At 42.2% G+C, this 14384-nt stretch overlaps 2 protein-coding genes across 2 annotated transcripts in view; both read left to right on the forward strand.

Moving 5' to 3' along the window:
- LOC123769138 (putative leucine-rich repeat-containing protein DDB_G0290503) overlaps positions 1–14384 on the forward strand; it is a 273502-nt gene that overhangs the window by 217964 nt on the left and 41154 nt on the right. The window contains 1 exon segment of the mRNA XM_069316913.1: positions 7753–7923. Within this exon segment, the coding sequence (XP_069173014.1) occupies positions 7753–7923 (171 nt within the window).
- LOC138358825 (piggyBac transposable element-derived protein 4-like) lies at positions 10577–13172 on the forward strand. The gene has a single exon (XM_069317009.1). It carries the CDS (start codon positions 10577–10579, stop codon positions 12821–12823), a length of 2247 nt encoding a protein of 748 aa, XP_069173110.1. The 3' UTR covers positions 12824–13172.

A 14384-nucleotide genomic window follows, 5' to 3' on the forward strand; every position in this document is an offset into this window, starting at 1 on the left:
ACTACAGTGTTATAATTATATTAGTACTGGTATAAACATGAACTGTTAGCTGTGTATGTAGGTATGGCCTGTATTGGCAGTGTGAGAGCTGTTCCTTAAACATCAAATCAGAGTATGGCACATATGGTCCAGGTCCTGGGCCATGTGAGTTTGGGGTGTTGGTTGGTCGACCGGTATGTAGGGAGCCGGTCGGCCTAGCGGACAGCACGCGGGACTTGTGATCCTGTGGTCCTGGGTTCGATCCCAGGCGCCGGCTAGAAACAATGGGCAGAGTTTCTTTCACCCTATGCCCCTGTTACCTAGCAGTAAATTAGGTACCTGGGTGTTAGTCAGCTGTCACGGACTGCTTTCCTGGGGGTGGTGGCCTGGTCGAGGACCGGGCCGCGGGGACACTAAAAGCCCCAAAATCATCTCAAGATAACCTCAAGATGTAATGGCATCTGTGAGGGCAGCCAGTACTTGGAAACATCACAGGTTATGTAGGTGGCCAGCTAAACTGATGTTTCATGGTCACAAGTTTACCTGCCAGATGAATGTGTTGCAACAATGGTACATTAGTGTAGGAAATTATTATTAGACCATGGGGCAACACCCCAAACACAAGTGAGTCTCCAATTAAATCACTAACATTTCATGTGAGACCCCTATACTTTATATAGACACACCTATATATAGTATAGGTGTGTCACCTATATAAAATATAGGTGTGTCACATGAAATGTTAGTGGAATAATGGGAGGCTCACTTGTGTTCGGGGGTGTTGCCCCATGGTCTAACGATAATTTCCTACACTAATAATGGCCAAAATTACGTGCAATAGAAATACCGAAAACTGTTCTTCCCTTTGTTAGTGAGATATTCAGTTGGTTGGAATGTAGTGGTTCCTTTGTCGAAGTTCGAGGGGTAGTGTTCAATTTGAGAACGAGCTGCTCTCTGTGATTGTCTTTGTTTACAAGTCGTGTGTACAAAGACTGGCTCGCCTCCTTGTCAGAGAGGTGTTCCAATATTCTTTGGCCCCTTCTGTCTTTATATTGACAATAGGGAGGCAGGCTTCTGTTGTATTGATAATTATGTTATATCCTGTCTTAGTGAATACTTTTTTATTAAGTTTAAAACTAGAATGTTGTTTATGGAATAGTTTTGTAACTTAAATATATGTGTCGTTGTGATGATCTTGGAATGATGATGGTCACGGAATCTCCCATTCTCTTCAACTTTAACTGACTAACTAATGTAAATAGTATAACCAGGTTTGCTGGCTATATTGGATTAGTAATGTTTAGTATTAGTATTAGTATGTTATGTGTCTTGATTTCTGCAACAGGGGCATCAGGGTGAAAGAGACTGCCCATCTGTTTCTGCCGGCACCGGGAATTCGAACCCTGGTCCACAGGACTTCATATCCAGCATGCTGTCCACTCAGCCACCGGCTGTGTAGCTGGTGCAGTGGAGGGTGCGGATTCATCAAGGCTCAATGATCCAGCTCCATTCGGACTGCCCCCTTGTGGTTCAGTCTCAACAGGGGAGGGGGTGTCTCTTCAGTCCATGGCTCTTTGGAGCTGGTCGCTTTGTGTAGCTCTTCTACAGAGTTCTTGGGGTTTAGCTCCGTGCCATTCATATTCAGGGAGTGTCCAATGTCCTGGCTGCCGCCCTGTCTCACTTCATTCCTCTTTCCACAGAGTGGACAGTTGACGGAGCATTCTTCCTTTGGTTTTGCTGGATGTACTGGCACCCAGAGGTAGACCTCTTCGTGTCGGCTTGATCTTGGCGTCTTCCTCTGTACGTGTTGTCGTTCCCCAACTGTGAGGCCCTTGCTGTGGACAATTTCCGGCAGAACTGGTCACACTGGGGGTACCTGTATCTTTTTCCCCCGGTCCTGCTGTTGCTCCGGGTTCTGGCTTGGCTGGAATCGTGCCACAGGAGAGGGATTCTCCTGGCCCTATGGTGGCCAGCTCAGCCTTGGTGCCACATGCTCGGTGTCCGAACCCGGGCATTTTTCTGCAGCTCTGCCTTTATCAGCAAATCTGACGGGTGAGGTACCTCGTTGATTCGACTCCCTCCTCAGCATTATAAGTCTGAGGCCAGATTCTCAAAGTAGTCACGCAAGTACTTACGAATGTGTACATCTTTCCTCAATCTTTGATGGCTTTGGTTACATTTATTAAACATTTTACACGCATGAAAAGTCCCAATCAACTGTTATTGTTATAAACAGCCTCCTGATGCTTTTGAGATCATTAATTGTTTAATAGTTGTAAACAAAAACATCAAAGAATGAAGAAAAAATGTACAGGTTCATAAGTGCTCGCATAACTGCTTCATGAATCTGGCTCCTGGTCTTTGACACCAATTTCTTCCATCTCTGTGGGTAGTTAGTTTCAGGGAGTCAGAGGGGGTTTGCCCAGACAACACTCATTAAATGAAATGAAATGCCAATTTCCAGATGAGCCCTGGTGGCTCCCTGACACCCTCCCTTACCCAGGGAGTTGAGTTCTTCCATCATTTTTTTTTTTTTTGTCAAACTAATGTTGGAGCAGCCTGTGATCCATGCCCTGCCCCCCCCCCCCTTTCTTCCCCCCAAACAAGGGGAGGAGCAGAGCAAACAAGTGGGCACTTGCCTATAACACTTTCGATCATTTGTTTACACAGTTTGGGGAGTTCTATGGCCGTTTTCATGCCTGCAAGTCTTGCAGGCAGCCGTATGTGGTTTGTTCTGACTTACTGACTTTCTGGATGCCTTCCTTGGTGGTAGCAAAAATGAATAACTTAACACTTTAGCGCTTTGGGCGAGCGAGCATTTATCCTACCCTAGTGGTTTTGGACGTTCCGCAGGAGCGCGCGGTAATACTGAAAAGTGTATACTTTTTCAACTTTGTCACCTTAATTCTCGTCCTAGGTTTTCCAATTTGATATCAATGTATTTGCAATAGAATTCTCTACACGATTAAATGTATATAAAGTCTGGAAGCTCAGCTTATCCCCCGCAGCAAACAGAAATTGAAAGTTACCCAAGAGCACGCAAGAGCGATAAAATGTGTACATTCTTTTCACTTTGGTCACCTCAATTTTCGTCCTAGGTCTTTCATTTTGGTATAAATGTGTTCGCAATAAAATTCCCAACAAAAGTGTATGCATATAATGTCAAAAACCGTGGCACGCTCCACCCGCCGACGTGATGAAAGCAGGGTGGAGGGCCGGGTCGTCCATTAGAGAGCGCGGTAATACTGAAAAGTGCATACTCTTCAACTTTGTCATCTCAATTCTCATCCTAGGTTTTCCAATTTGATATCAATGTGTTCGCAATAGAATTCTCCACACGATTAAACGCATATGAAGTCCGGAAACCCGGCATACCACCCCGTACAAAACAGAGAAATTGAGAGCAAGTTACCCAGGAGCGCTAAAGAGCAATGAAATGTGTATACTCTCTTCACTTTGGTCACTTCAATTCTCGTCATTTATTATTAGATATATACAAGAGTTGTTACATTCTTGTACAGCCACTAGTACGCGTAGCGTTTCGGGCAAGTCCTTAATCCTATGGTCCCTGGAATACGATCCCCTGCCGCGAAGAATCGTTTTTTCATCCAAGTACACATTTTACTGTTGCGTTAAACAGAGGCTACAGTTAAGGAATTGCGCCCAGTAAATCCTCCCCGGCCAGGATACGAACCCATGACATAGCGCTCGCGGAACGCCAGGCGAGTGTCTTACCACTACACCACGGAGACTGCTAAATTCAGTCATTGGTCTTTCATTTTTATATCATTGTGATCGCAATAGATTCTTTACAGGAGTATATGCATATATAAAGTCCAAAAGCCCGGCGTACCACCCACAGCAAACAGAGAAAGTGACAGCGCGTTACCCCAGTGAGCGCTAATAAAGAGCAATGAAATGTGTTTGCTCTTTTCAACTTTGTTACCTCAATTCTGGTCCTAGGTCTTTCATTTTGATATCAGTGAATTCGCAATGAAATTTCCTACAGGTGTATATGCATATAAACCCCAAAAGAATGGCGAGAAAGTGAGAGCAAGTTACCCGGGAGCGCTAAAGAGCAATAAAATGTGTACACTCTCTTCACATTGGACATCTCGATTCTCGTCCTAGGTCTTTCATCTTGTTATCATTGTGTTCGCAGTAGAATTCCCAACACGATTAAATGCATGTGAAGTCTAAAAGCTCGGCATACCATCCGCAGCAGACAGAGAAAATAACTGATCGTTACCTCAGTGAGTGCTAATAAAGAGGAATAAAATCGGTTTTGCTCTTTTCAACTTTGTTACCTCAATTCTGGCCCTAGGTCTTTCATTTTGGTATCATTGGATTCGCAATGAAATTCCCTTCAAGGGGTATATGCATATAATGTCCAAAACTGTGGCGAAAGCAGGCCAGTATATTTTTTTTATTTTTGACTCCATACTTTGTCATCGGTGGCTATTAAAAAATAAAATTTTGACTCCATATTTTGTCATCGGTTTGCAAGTGTTAATTAATATTGTGTATAAATACCACAGCTCCCTTCGCTTCTGTGAGGGTACCAGGTTCTGGCTCTGGGTCCCCACTATGCCAGAAAACTCCATGACTGATGACACGCAGTAGTTGGAACGGAGATAGCAGCTTCAGGGAGCCACCTGGTCTCACCCAGAAATTGGCATTTCATTATATTCATTTTTCTCATTTTTATTCTTAGGTATATTATCTTGGTTTGATGTGCCACAATCTGTTACAATGCAAATTTCTTAGTCACATAACCACAAAATATACAGAACTCATCTTTATATCATTTTCCCAAGTATTTACTCTTCCGACCACCATTCTGCTTGTTACGGCTTTATTTGGCCAGTAACTGGGTTCTTTTAACTCAAACTTTCTATGGGGTGTTAGTGTGTCTTCTTGCTAAATCCAACCCAGTCATTGGTTAGTTATTAAGAACTGGCACTAATAGTCTAATAGAAATGGGGGTAAACAACACCACACAAAACCATCACCACGTGTACTTCTTTACTATGTACATAACATAAAATAACATTGCAAGTGTCACTTTCACACAAGACGCTACAAAAGAACTTGTGCGATCTTGTGTCCTGGCTAAACTACTACTAACTTGTATCATCTGTGACGGGAAAAATGGATGGTTATCTTGAGATGATTTCGGGGCTTTAGTGTCCTTGCGGCCCGGTCCTCGACCAGGCCTCCACCCCCAGGAAGCAGCCCGTGATAGCTGACTAACACCCAGGTACCTATTTTACTGCTAGGTAACAGGGGCATAGGGTGAAAGAAACTCTGCCCATTGTTTCTCGCCGGTGCCCGGGATTGAACCCGGGACCACAGAATCACAAGTCCAGTGTGCTGTCCGTTCGGCCGACCGGCTTCCGGTTGGTATTGCAGTCTCTAAGGCAGATGGAATGCCTGTCATATAAAGCAAAAAAAAAAAAAAAAGTTACTGCTATTTTAATTCCTCACTGAGGTAACTGTAGGATAAAGCATAGAGAGAACCAAATTTAAAATACTTATGAAAATTTACTTTAAACAATTTACAAAACAAAAATAATATCTAGGCTTGGCTCTATTCAACGTGTGCAAAACAAACAATATGAACAATCAAATTTACGTTACGTCAATGTGCAAATTATAAAATGGTGCGGAAATACTGTGAGCTAGTCTGCATAAACCTGCTACCACACCGGGATATGCCAACAGATCTATGCAGTAGAGCATGAGAGAGTATTCTGAAGGGGTAAGGCCATGTATCCTCTATTTATAGGCGAAACAGCCGTCCAGGTGGCGCTGGTGATATAGATAACTGCAAGCCGGCTCACTTGAACGCCAGGTGAGAGGGTTTGATGGGCCCGTGGGGAGGTAGATTGGTGGTACACTGTCTAGACGTCTGTGAAGTAGTTGTTGTCATTGTTGCTGTTGTAACTTCTTGAGTACTTAACACTTTAATGCACCCGGCACTCGTGAAAAAAAAATAGCGCATTGTGCGCGCGGCGTTTTGGGCTCCTGAGCGTAAACACCAAAAAGTGTGTAATCTTTTGCACTCTCCTAACACCAATTCTCGAGCTACGTATTTCATTTTGGTATCAATGTGCTGGTAATAAAATTCTCTACAAGATCATATGTATAAAATATCACCAAAGCATTAGCTGTCCCACCACGAAATAAATAAAAACATAGATCACTCGCCGTGACGCCCAAACAGCAACAAAATGTTCATACTCTTTTGTTTGTTGTCAGCTCCACATTAGTCCTACCGCGTTAAATTTTATATCACTGAACTCGCAATAAAATTCCCTACACAGACATATGCATATAATTGTAGAATCATGATCGTGGCCCACACCAAGAGTGTGTGAAGTGGGCGATTACCCTCGTTGTGTCAACAACTCAATAGTCTCTCCACTAAGTTACAATACAATGCCGTTCTCCCAAATAGGCCATGTGCCTATTAGAGAAAACGGAAATTTAATGGCAAACATTTTCATACTAACCCCAAGTCAATCGAATAAGAATTGGATTTTATATGTTTTTTTTTTTACATCGCACGGCTATTTACGACGCGGCTACGGAACCCGTTTAAGCAAACCCATCGTGTATTTACGACCCGGCTGTATTAAAGATTAAATATGTAGGCGTGGTGTAATAGAATAGATGATGATGGAGCAGGCCAAATCTACCTTTAAGAGAGATTACCGTGACACATACAACACTCAAGGTATCTTCCCTGAGCGTTTCTTTTATGGTACTCATTCCAATGAGTCCACCTTTCTCAGTAAATCATAATCTAGTCCTCCACAGTTGGGTCACAGTGACCCAGTGTTAAAACATCACTTCTCTCCAGCAACAAACTGGCTGGAATCTTCTTAAAGGCTTCAACTATAACAAGCCCTAACATAGAGGACAGACATAAATTCATCACTCAAATTCAAATATCTCATAACTCAAATGGGAATCTCTGGATATATCCATCCAATCCCCAATACTTTATACAATACAATGCAATCACTGGTTATCACAGCTAATTCACAGTCTCCACCGACTCGGCCCACTTGTTCCCACTGGAACAAATCTTGAGTTCAGGACTGCCTTGGGTGTACTAACTCTTGTCAACCGAGGTACCCTCTACATCACTTCTGAGGAGTACAAGTTTTATAGTAAGAAGGAAACTACACAGGTGTCAGTAAGATGCCAGCCTTCCACTGGGGAGCGAAAAATTAGGATGAGTGTGCTCAACAGATGGTGTTGACATAGTCACACTGCTATGTGCTTTGCCCACTGTAGTTAGTAGACTAATACCTCTATAATTTATGCTCAGTATGTTTCACCTTGTATAAATTGGTATAATCACGGCAATTCCAGTCATTTGGCACTGCAGTTTTTCCAAATTTCAGCTTTTGTGGTGATGTTCTTTCCGCTATGAAATAAATTGGCTGATTTCATATTTCATATTGCACTACTGTTATTCATACTGAATGATTTCTTATTAAACCTGATTTGATTTGTTAGTATTTTTAAACACAATTACAGTAATGACCTAGCTGGAGTTTTGGTTATACCTGTAGGTGGTGTTGCTCTGATTCTTGACATTTTGATTTTCCTCATTTTCATCAATTATTGTATTGAATTATACACAGTATGGAAAGAAGAAATTCTCCTTAAGGTCTAGTCACAACAAGTGAAGATAGGGAACTTAACTGAAAAAAATGGTAACTAATAAACATTACTAAAAATTATTCTCCCATTCTTCAGGAAGGGTGTGCAGTAGAAGACAGGCAGCTGATGAACCTAACTGAGGCAACGGAAAATCTAGGTCTGGACTCGCCGGCCTTCAACCTTCGTAAGCGGAAGTCTCTCTCAGAATCCACACAGTCGGAGTCCTCTATTGAATTTTCAGGAGGGAAAAGAACAAAAAGATTATCAGTAAGCTTTGCATAATCACTATTTTGTTTATTACCTTAGTGTGAAGAGTGAGTGTTTCTAGGTGGTCCTTGTAAATGGCTCTGTGTAATTACATAAGTGTAGTTAGAGGATGAGAGCTACACTTGCAGTGTCTTGTCTTCCCAGCATTGTCATATAATGCTTTGAAACTACTGATGGTTTTGGCCTCCACCTTCTTCCTTGGCCACCTTTGGCCTTCACGTCGGGCAGGAGTGGGGGGTGTGGGTGTCGGGCAGGAGTGGGGGGGGTGTGGGTATCAGTAGAGTCACAGATGCCAGTAGTGGGTGTGAGGAAATTTTTTTGGGTGATGACACTGGAAAGGTGAAAAAGTTGAGTGTGACGGCTCTTGCATGTCCCCCATGACCCACAGTCACACACGATTAAATCAGGACTAGATCGTATTCATCTTATAGGTACAGTAATTACCAAAGGGAAGTTACAGGATGAGAGCTACATTCGTCTTCTTCCAAGTAATCTTCGTCATATAACGCTTTGAAACCGATGGTTTTGGCTTCCACTACCTTCTCGCTTAACTATTCCAACCGTCTAATACTCTGTTTGCAAAAGAATACTTTCTAATATTTTTTTGGCACCTTTATTTCCTGAGCTTGAATCTGTGTCCTCTTGTTCGTGAAGTTGCTGGTTTCAGGAATTCCTTTGTCAATTTGGTCGATTCCTATTAGTATTTTGTAAGTGGTGATCATATCATCTCTTCTGTCTTCTAGGTTTGGCATGGTTAATGGCTTCAGTCTCTCGTAACAAATGTTTCTCAGTTCCGGAAGTCATTTTGTAGTATAACGTTGCACCTTTTCCAGCTTCCTTGTGCGCTTCTTTAGATTTGGGCACCATAAAACTGCTGCATATTTCAGTTTTGGTCTCACAAAAGTCATGAACAGTTTCATGACTTTAGTATATCACCATCCATATAATTAAAAGTCAGTCTGAAGTGGAAAGTGATGCATATGCTCCTCTGTGTTTTTTAGTGTTCCTCTGGCGACAACTTGATGTCCAAAACCACTCCTAAGTCTCATTCTTTATTAGAGTTCTATAATTCATTTCCACACAACGTGTAAGTTGTGTGTGGTCTATTTTCTCCAATTCTACTTCCATAACATGGCATTTATTCACGTTGAATTCCATTTGCCACTTGACGCTCCAGAGCACTTATTTTATCTACATCAATTTGAAAGGCATTACAATCGTCTGCATTCTCCTATCTTTCCCCAGTGTCTATGCATCATCTGCAAACATGTTCATATAATTCTGTGTTCCTTCTGGTAGATCGTTTATGTAGACGATTAACATTACTGGTGCAAGAACTGAATCCTGTGGTACTCTGCTAGTAACACTCTTCCAGTCAGATATATTGCCAGTAATTACAGCTCTCATCTGTCTGTCAGTTAGAAAAATTTTCATCCATATCAGAAGTCTCCCTGTCACCCCCTCAAGCATGTTCCAGTTTCCAGAACAGAATCTTTTGTAGGACTGTCAACCCGCCAAACACACACCGAAACTACGACGTTGGTACAACGTTCGAACAAGTTTTAACACCACCTAACCAGTTATAACAACCAATATAACAAGTTGTAACAACGTTCTAATACGTCATAAACACGTTAAGCCAAGATGTAACAACTTTATTACAAGTTGTAACAAGCGGAAAATAGAGACAGTTTCGGTTTGTGTTTGGTGGGAAGAGCCTTTTTCTTTATCCAGATACACAGTCAACCCAACCACCTCTTTCCTGTAGTATCTCTGTGGCTCTATCATAAAAACTGAGTTGATTTGTTACACAGGATCTTCCTGTTTGAAAACCCTACTGTTTGTCCATTACTGTGTCATTACTCTCTAGATGTTCAACCCATTTGGGTTCAAAACCACTTCCTAATGTTTTGACTACCATGCTTGTTAGTGATACGGGTCTATAATTTAGAGGTTCCACTCGACTACTAGTTTTATAGATTGGTACTATGTTTGCCTTTTTACATATATCTGCCAAGATTCCTGTGCACAAGGCTGTCTGGAATATTAATTGAAGTGGATTTGCTCAGCTCAGTTGCACATTCTGGCAGCACCCAAGGTGAAACTCCATCAGGTCCAACTGCATTATTTCTTCCTAGCCCCTTGAGTAATTTGTCCACTTCATCTTGAGATACCTCTATGTATTCTATGGCTTGTTCTGGAATTGATATTGGGTCTGGCTCTCTGAAATCCTCATTTTGTACAAACACGCTTTTGAATTGTTCATTTTGGATTTCACACATTTCTTCTTAACAGTGTGTGTTAAGTGTATAGTGTTAATAACACTTTCCTGGATTTTCGACTTGGAATTACGGGTGTTTTCCTTAACCGCTTGTCTGATCACGACGTAATTTTACGGTGCGGTTTAAAATATTTGTAAAAAATCCAGTTTAAATCCGATTTACTTGGGGTTTGTTTCAAACTCCGCGCCATGAAATTCCCGTTCTCTCGGGTAGGCCGCAAGTCACGTCGGCCTACTGGGTCACGTGACAGGCCCATTGTTTTGTTGTCACGTGGAGCGATCGGATCTCTCTCCCCTCGGCTGCCAAACTCGCACGTTTTCAAAGATTATTACCCGTTTGTGTGTGTTTATAACCCACTAAATTCATCAATAATGGATCCAGCACCAGGCCCAAGCGGTGTTTCGACTACAGGAGCCTCAGAATCAAGTGGAAAAGACAGGATTACCGCCATCTATAGGAGGTTTGCTGGTGTGAGGCTCACTCCCACCAAGATTCCCAATGTCTTGGATGCCTTTGATCAAGCTGAAAATGAACGAAGTGATGCAGAAGGTGAGGATATAGAAGAAGAATTTGAAATTGGGGGCCGTAGACCCCTTGGGGATGACTCAACAGAGGATGAGACTGAAAGCCAAACTGAGGAGGAGGGGGCACCAGCACCGCCGCCTCTCACCACAAGGCACACACGTGGTGCGTGCACTCCTAAAATCCAGCCAAGTAAACGACATCCTACTTGTCGTTTGAAAATAACCCCATTTGTTGATAGTGGTAGTGATTCTAGCTTTGATATATCAGGTGAGGATGAACCTAGTGACGAAGATGAGGCAGCCCAGCCTCCTCGCAAACGTACGTGTCCGGTACGTACTCGCAAGCCTGGGGCCAGTGGTGGGTGGCTTGAGGACAATATTCCACCAGTGTTCGATGATTTTACTGGAAGCCCAGGCCTAAAGATTACAAAACCAACTAGTGCACTTGCATATATTCAGTTGTTTATTACTCGTGAGTTGATTCATTACTTGGCATATGAAACCAATCTGTACGCTTTACAATTATTCAACCTGGCTAATGAAAATGTTGATGATATTTGGAAACCGGTGAAGTTGAAAGAAATGGCCAGATTCTTAGGACTGTGTATGTTGATGGGAGTAACAAAAAACCCCACTATGTGCATGTATTGGCAGACAAATAAACCATGGCATACAAGATTCTTCAACATGTTTATGACGAGCAGAAGGCTTCAGCACATAGGTCAGTTTTTTCGTGCGTTCAACAGCAATGCGGTGCCAGTGGACAATACAGATAAATTGATCAAAGTGAGACCAATGATGGACTACCTAAGACACCGTTTTCAAGAAGTTTATTACCCAATGAGAGAGTTGTGTTTGGATGAAGGCACAATGGCATGGCGAGGCCGGCTGTCATTCAAAGTGTACAATCCAAGCAAACCAGACAAATATGGCGTCAAATTTTATATGCTAGCCGAATCAACATCTGGCTACATTTATTCATTTGAGGTTTACTCTGGCATTGGTAGAACAATCATTGAAACAGTTACTAGTTTGATGCGACCATTGTTGAACAAGGGGCACCACCTCTATATGGATAACTATTACAACTCAGTTACCCTTACAGAGAAGTTGCGAGAAGTGGGGGTGAACACCTGTGGAACAATTAGACTCTTACGTGGCGCCCCAAAAGACTTGCAACAACTTGCGAAGAGTAAGATTGATGTGGATACCACAGTCTACTGCCGCAAGGACAACACCTTCATTCTGCTGTGGAAAGACAAGCGAGTTGTCTCTATGATTACCAACCTACACAATGCAGACACAAAGAAAGTTCAGAAAAGAAAACGAGTTCGCAGGGCAGATGGAACAGTAAGACTACAGCAGGTTGTGGTGAACAAACCACAGGCAATTGTTGACTACAATAAGTTCATGAAGGGTGTTGACCACTTTGATCAAATGGTAAAGTATTACCATTTCGCCAGGAAATGTCACAAGTGGACCAAGAAAATAACATTTTATTTCTTGCAAATGGCATTGCAAAACGCTTATGCATTGTACAAGGCCAACACAGATGATCGAAGGAAACTAACTCTGCTCCAGTTCCATGAAGTTGCTATTTGGTCTTTATTGAAATTTGACAAGGCAGAGTGGCCTGCAACAACTACACCATCTCCACATCTAGTTCATGCTCCAGACATAAATGATGACACTGGTCCTGTGTATCCTGCTGCTGAACCGTCAACACCTGGCCCGTCGGGTGTGAGGCGCCCTCTCTTCACGTCTACACCTAGTGCTGAAGCTGAATCTGATGAAGATAATTCATATTCCACATTAGTGTTTGAAAACAATAGTGAGAGCGACGATTCAGACAGTAGTTTATTGCCAACCCAGAGACAACAGCGACGTGTTGTTATAGCAGAGACTCGCCTGAACTATAAATTGAAACATGAGCTGGTAAAAATCCCCAAACGTCGCAGGTGTGAAGTGTGTGCAAAGTTGGGTATCAGGAAGGAAACTGGTATAGCGTGCAAGACATGCGATGTTCCACTTTGCGTCATACCTTGTTACACCACTTATCACAGGAAAAGGGTGTATTGGGTGGACAAGAAATAACCACCCGCACCAGCTTCACTCCACCTAGGAACATCTGTTGAGCAACTTCAGGAATCAGTGCCTGAAGGAGGTGGAGTGGAGATAAAATGCTCAACTTATTTTACTACAATCGTCTTTGCTTTGGTAAGTACACATAATTGTCTTAGATTGTTTTAGTATTGTAGTCTATTTTCTTAGGAATATTTTGATACCTAAATGAGAACTGTAGCACGAAAACTAAAGTAAGTATACACGAAACAAGAGAAACTTTTTTTGTGGGTGTTGCGGGTGTAAGTTGGAGTGTCAAGAGCGGGTTCCGGTTGTGTGTTTTCCGTCATCTCTACAGCTGTGAATTCCAAGGAATTGTATTTGATATGCATATGTCTGTGTAGGGAATTTTATTCCGAACACTATACAAAAAAAAAGGTGTGAAACAAGTATAAACTTGAAAAACATGAGCAAAGTAAAAACTTTTGACGCTCACGGGTACAAACACGCGTAAGATTTTATTCGCCGCAAATTTATTTGACGCTGTGTTGGTGAACTGTACCCATGTTCTTATAGAACTTTCTATTGCGAACACATTGCTATAAAAATGAAATACGTAGCTCCAGAAATAATGTCAGGACAGTGAAATAAGTATAAACATTCAAAGCACTGCATCACACCAGTGTCGTCCCTGCTGAAATCACGGCTAACGCTTCGCCCAGTTCCCACACTCGTGCGGGTCACCCGATACCATAATTAGACATTGATAGGCATATGTCTGGGTGGGGAATTTTATTGCGAGTTCAGTGATATCAAAATGAGCGCTGTAGGATGACTGTGAGGCTGGCAACAAACGAAAGAGTATGAACATTTACTTCCTGTTTGGGTGTCACGGCGAGTCATCTTCGTGTTTATTTACTTCGTGGTGGGATACCAAATGCTTGGGGGAAATTTTATGCATATGATCTTGTAGAGAATTTTATTGCCAACGCATTGATACCAAAATGAAAAACGTAGCTCGAGAATTGATGTTAGGAGCGTGAAAAGATTATAAACTTTTTTGTGTTTACGCTTGAGCGCCCAGAACGCCGTGCGCACAACCCGCTTTTTTTTTCAGCTAGTGCCGCGCACACTAAAGTGTTAATTCTCAGTAGTCCTGTTCCCCATTTTCAATCGCTGGATTTTATCCTTTACGTGCAGCTTGCTTTTAATGAATTTATAAAATAGGCCTAGATCTGTTTTACATTTGCTATACCTTTCTCCTCTCCTCCCTCCTTGCCTCTCTTTTCACTGCTGTGTAATTGTTTCTTGTTTTCTTGTAGTGCTGGTATGTGTGCGGATTAGGCCTCTTTCTATATTGAGCCCATTTTCTTGTCTTTTCCTCTCTGGCCCTCTCACAATTTCTGGCGAACCAATCCTGTTTTCTGGTCCTGCATCTCTGTTTTGGTGCGAATGTGTGTGCCTTCATTGTACATTTCGCAAAATTTATCATACCTCTCATTTACTTCCTTGCCTAGCAACATGTCTATCCAATTAAACTCATTAAATAATTTTCCGAGTTCCCCATAGTGTCCTCTCTTGAAATCGAGTTTAT

This window comes from Procambarus clarkii, chromosome 86 (assembly GCF_040958095.1).
Source record: "Procambarus clarkii isolate CNS0578487 chromosome 86, FALCON_Pclarkii_2.0, whole genome shotgun sequence".
In the NCBI taxonomy this organism is placed as follows: Eukaryota; Metazoa; Arthropoda; class Malacostraca; order Decapoda; family Cambaridae; genus Procambarus; species Procambarus clarkii.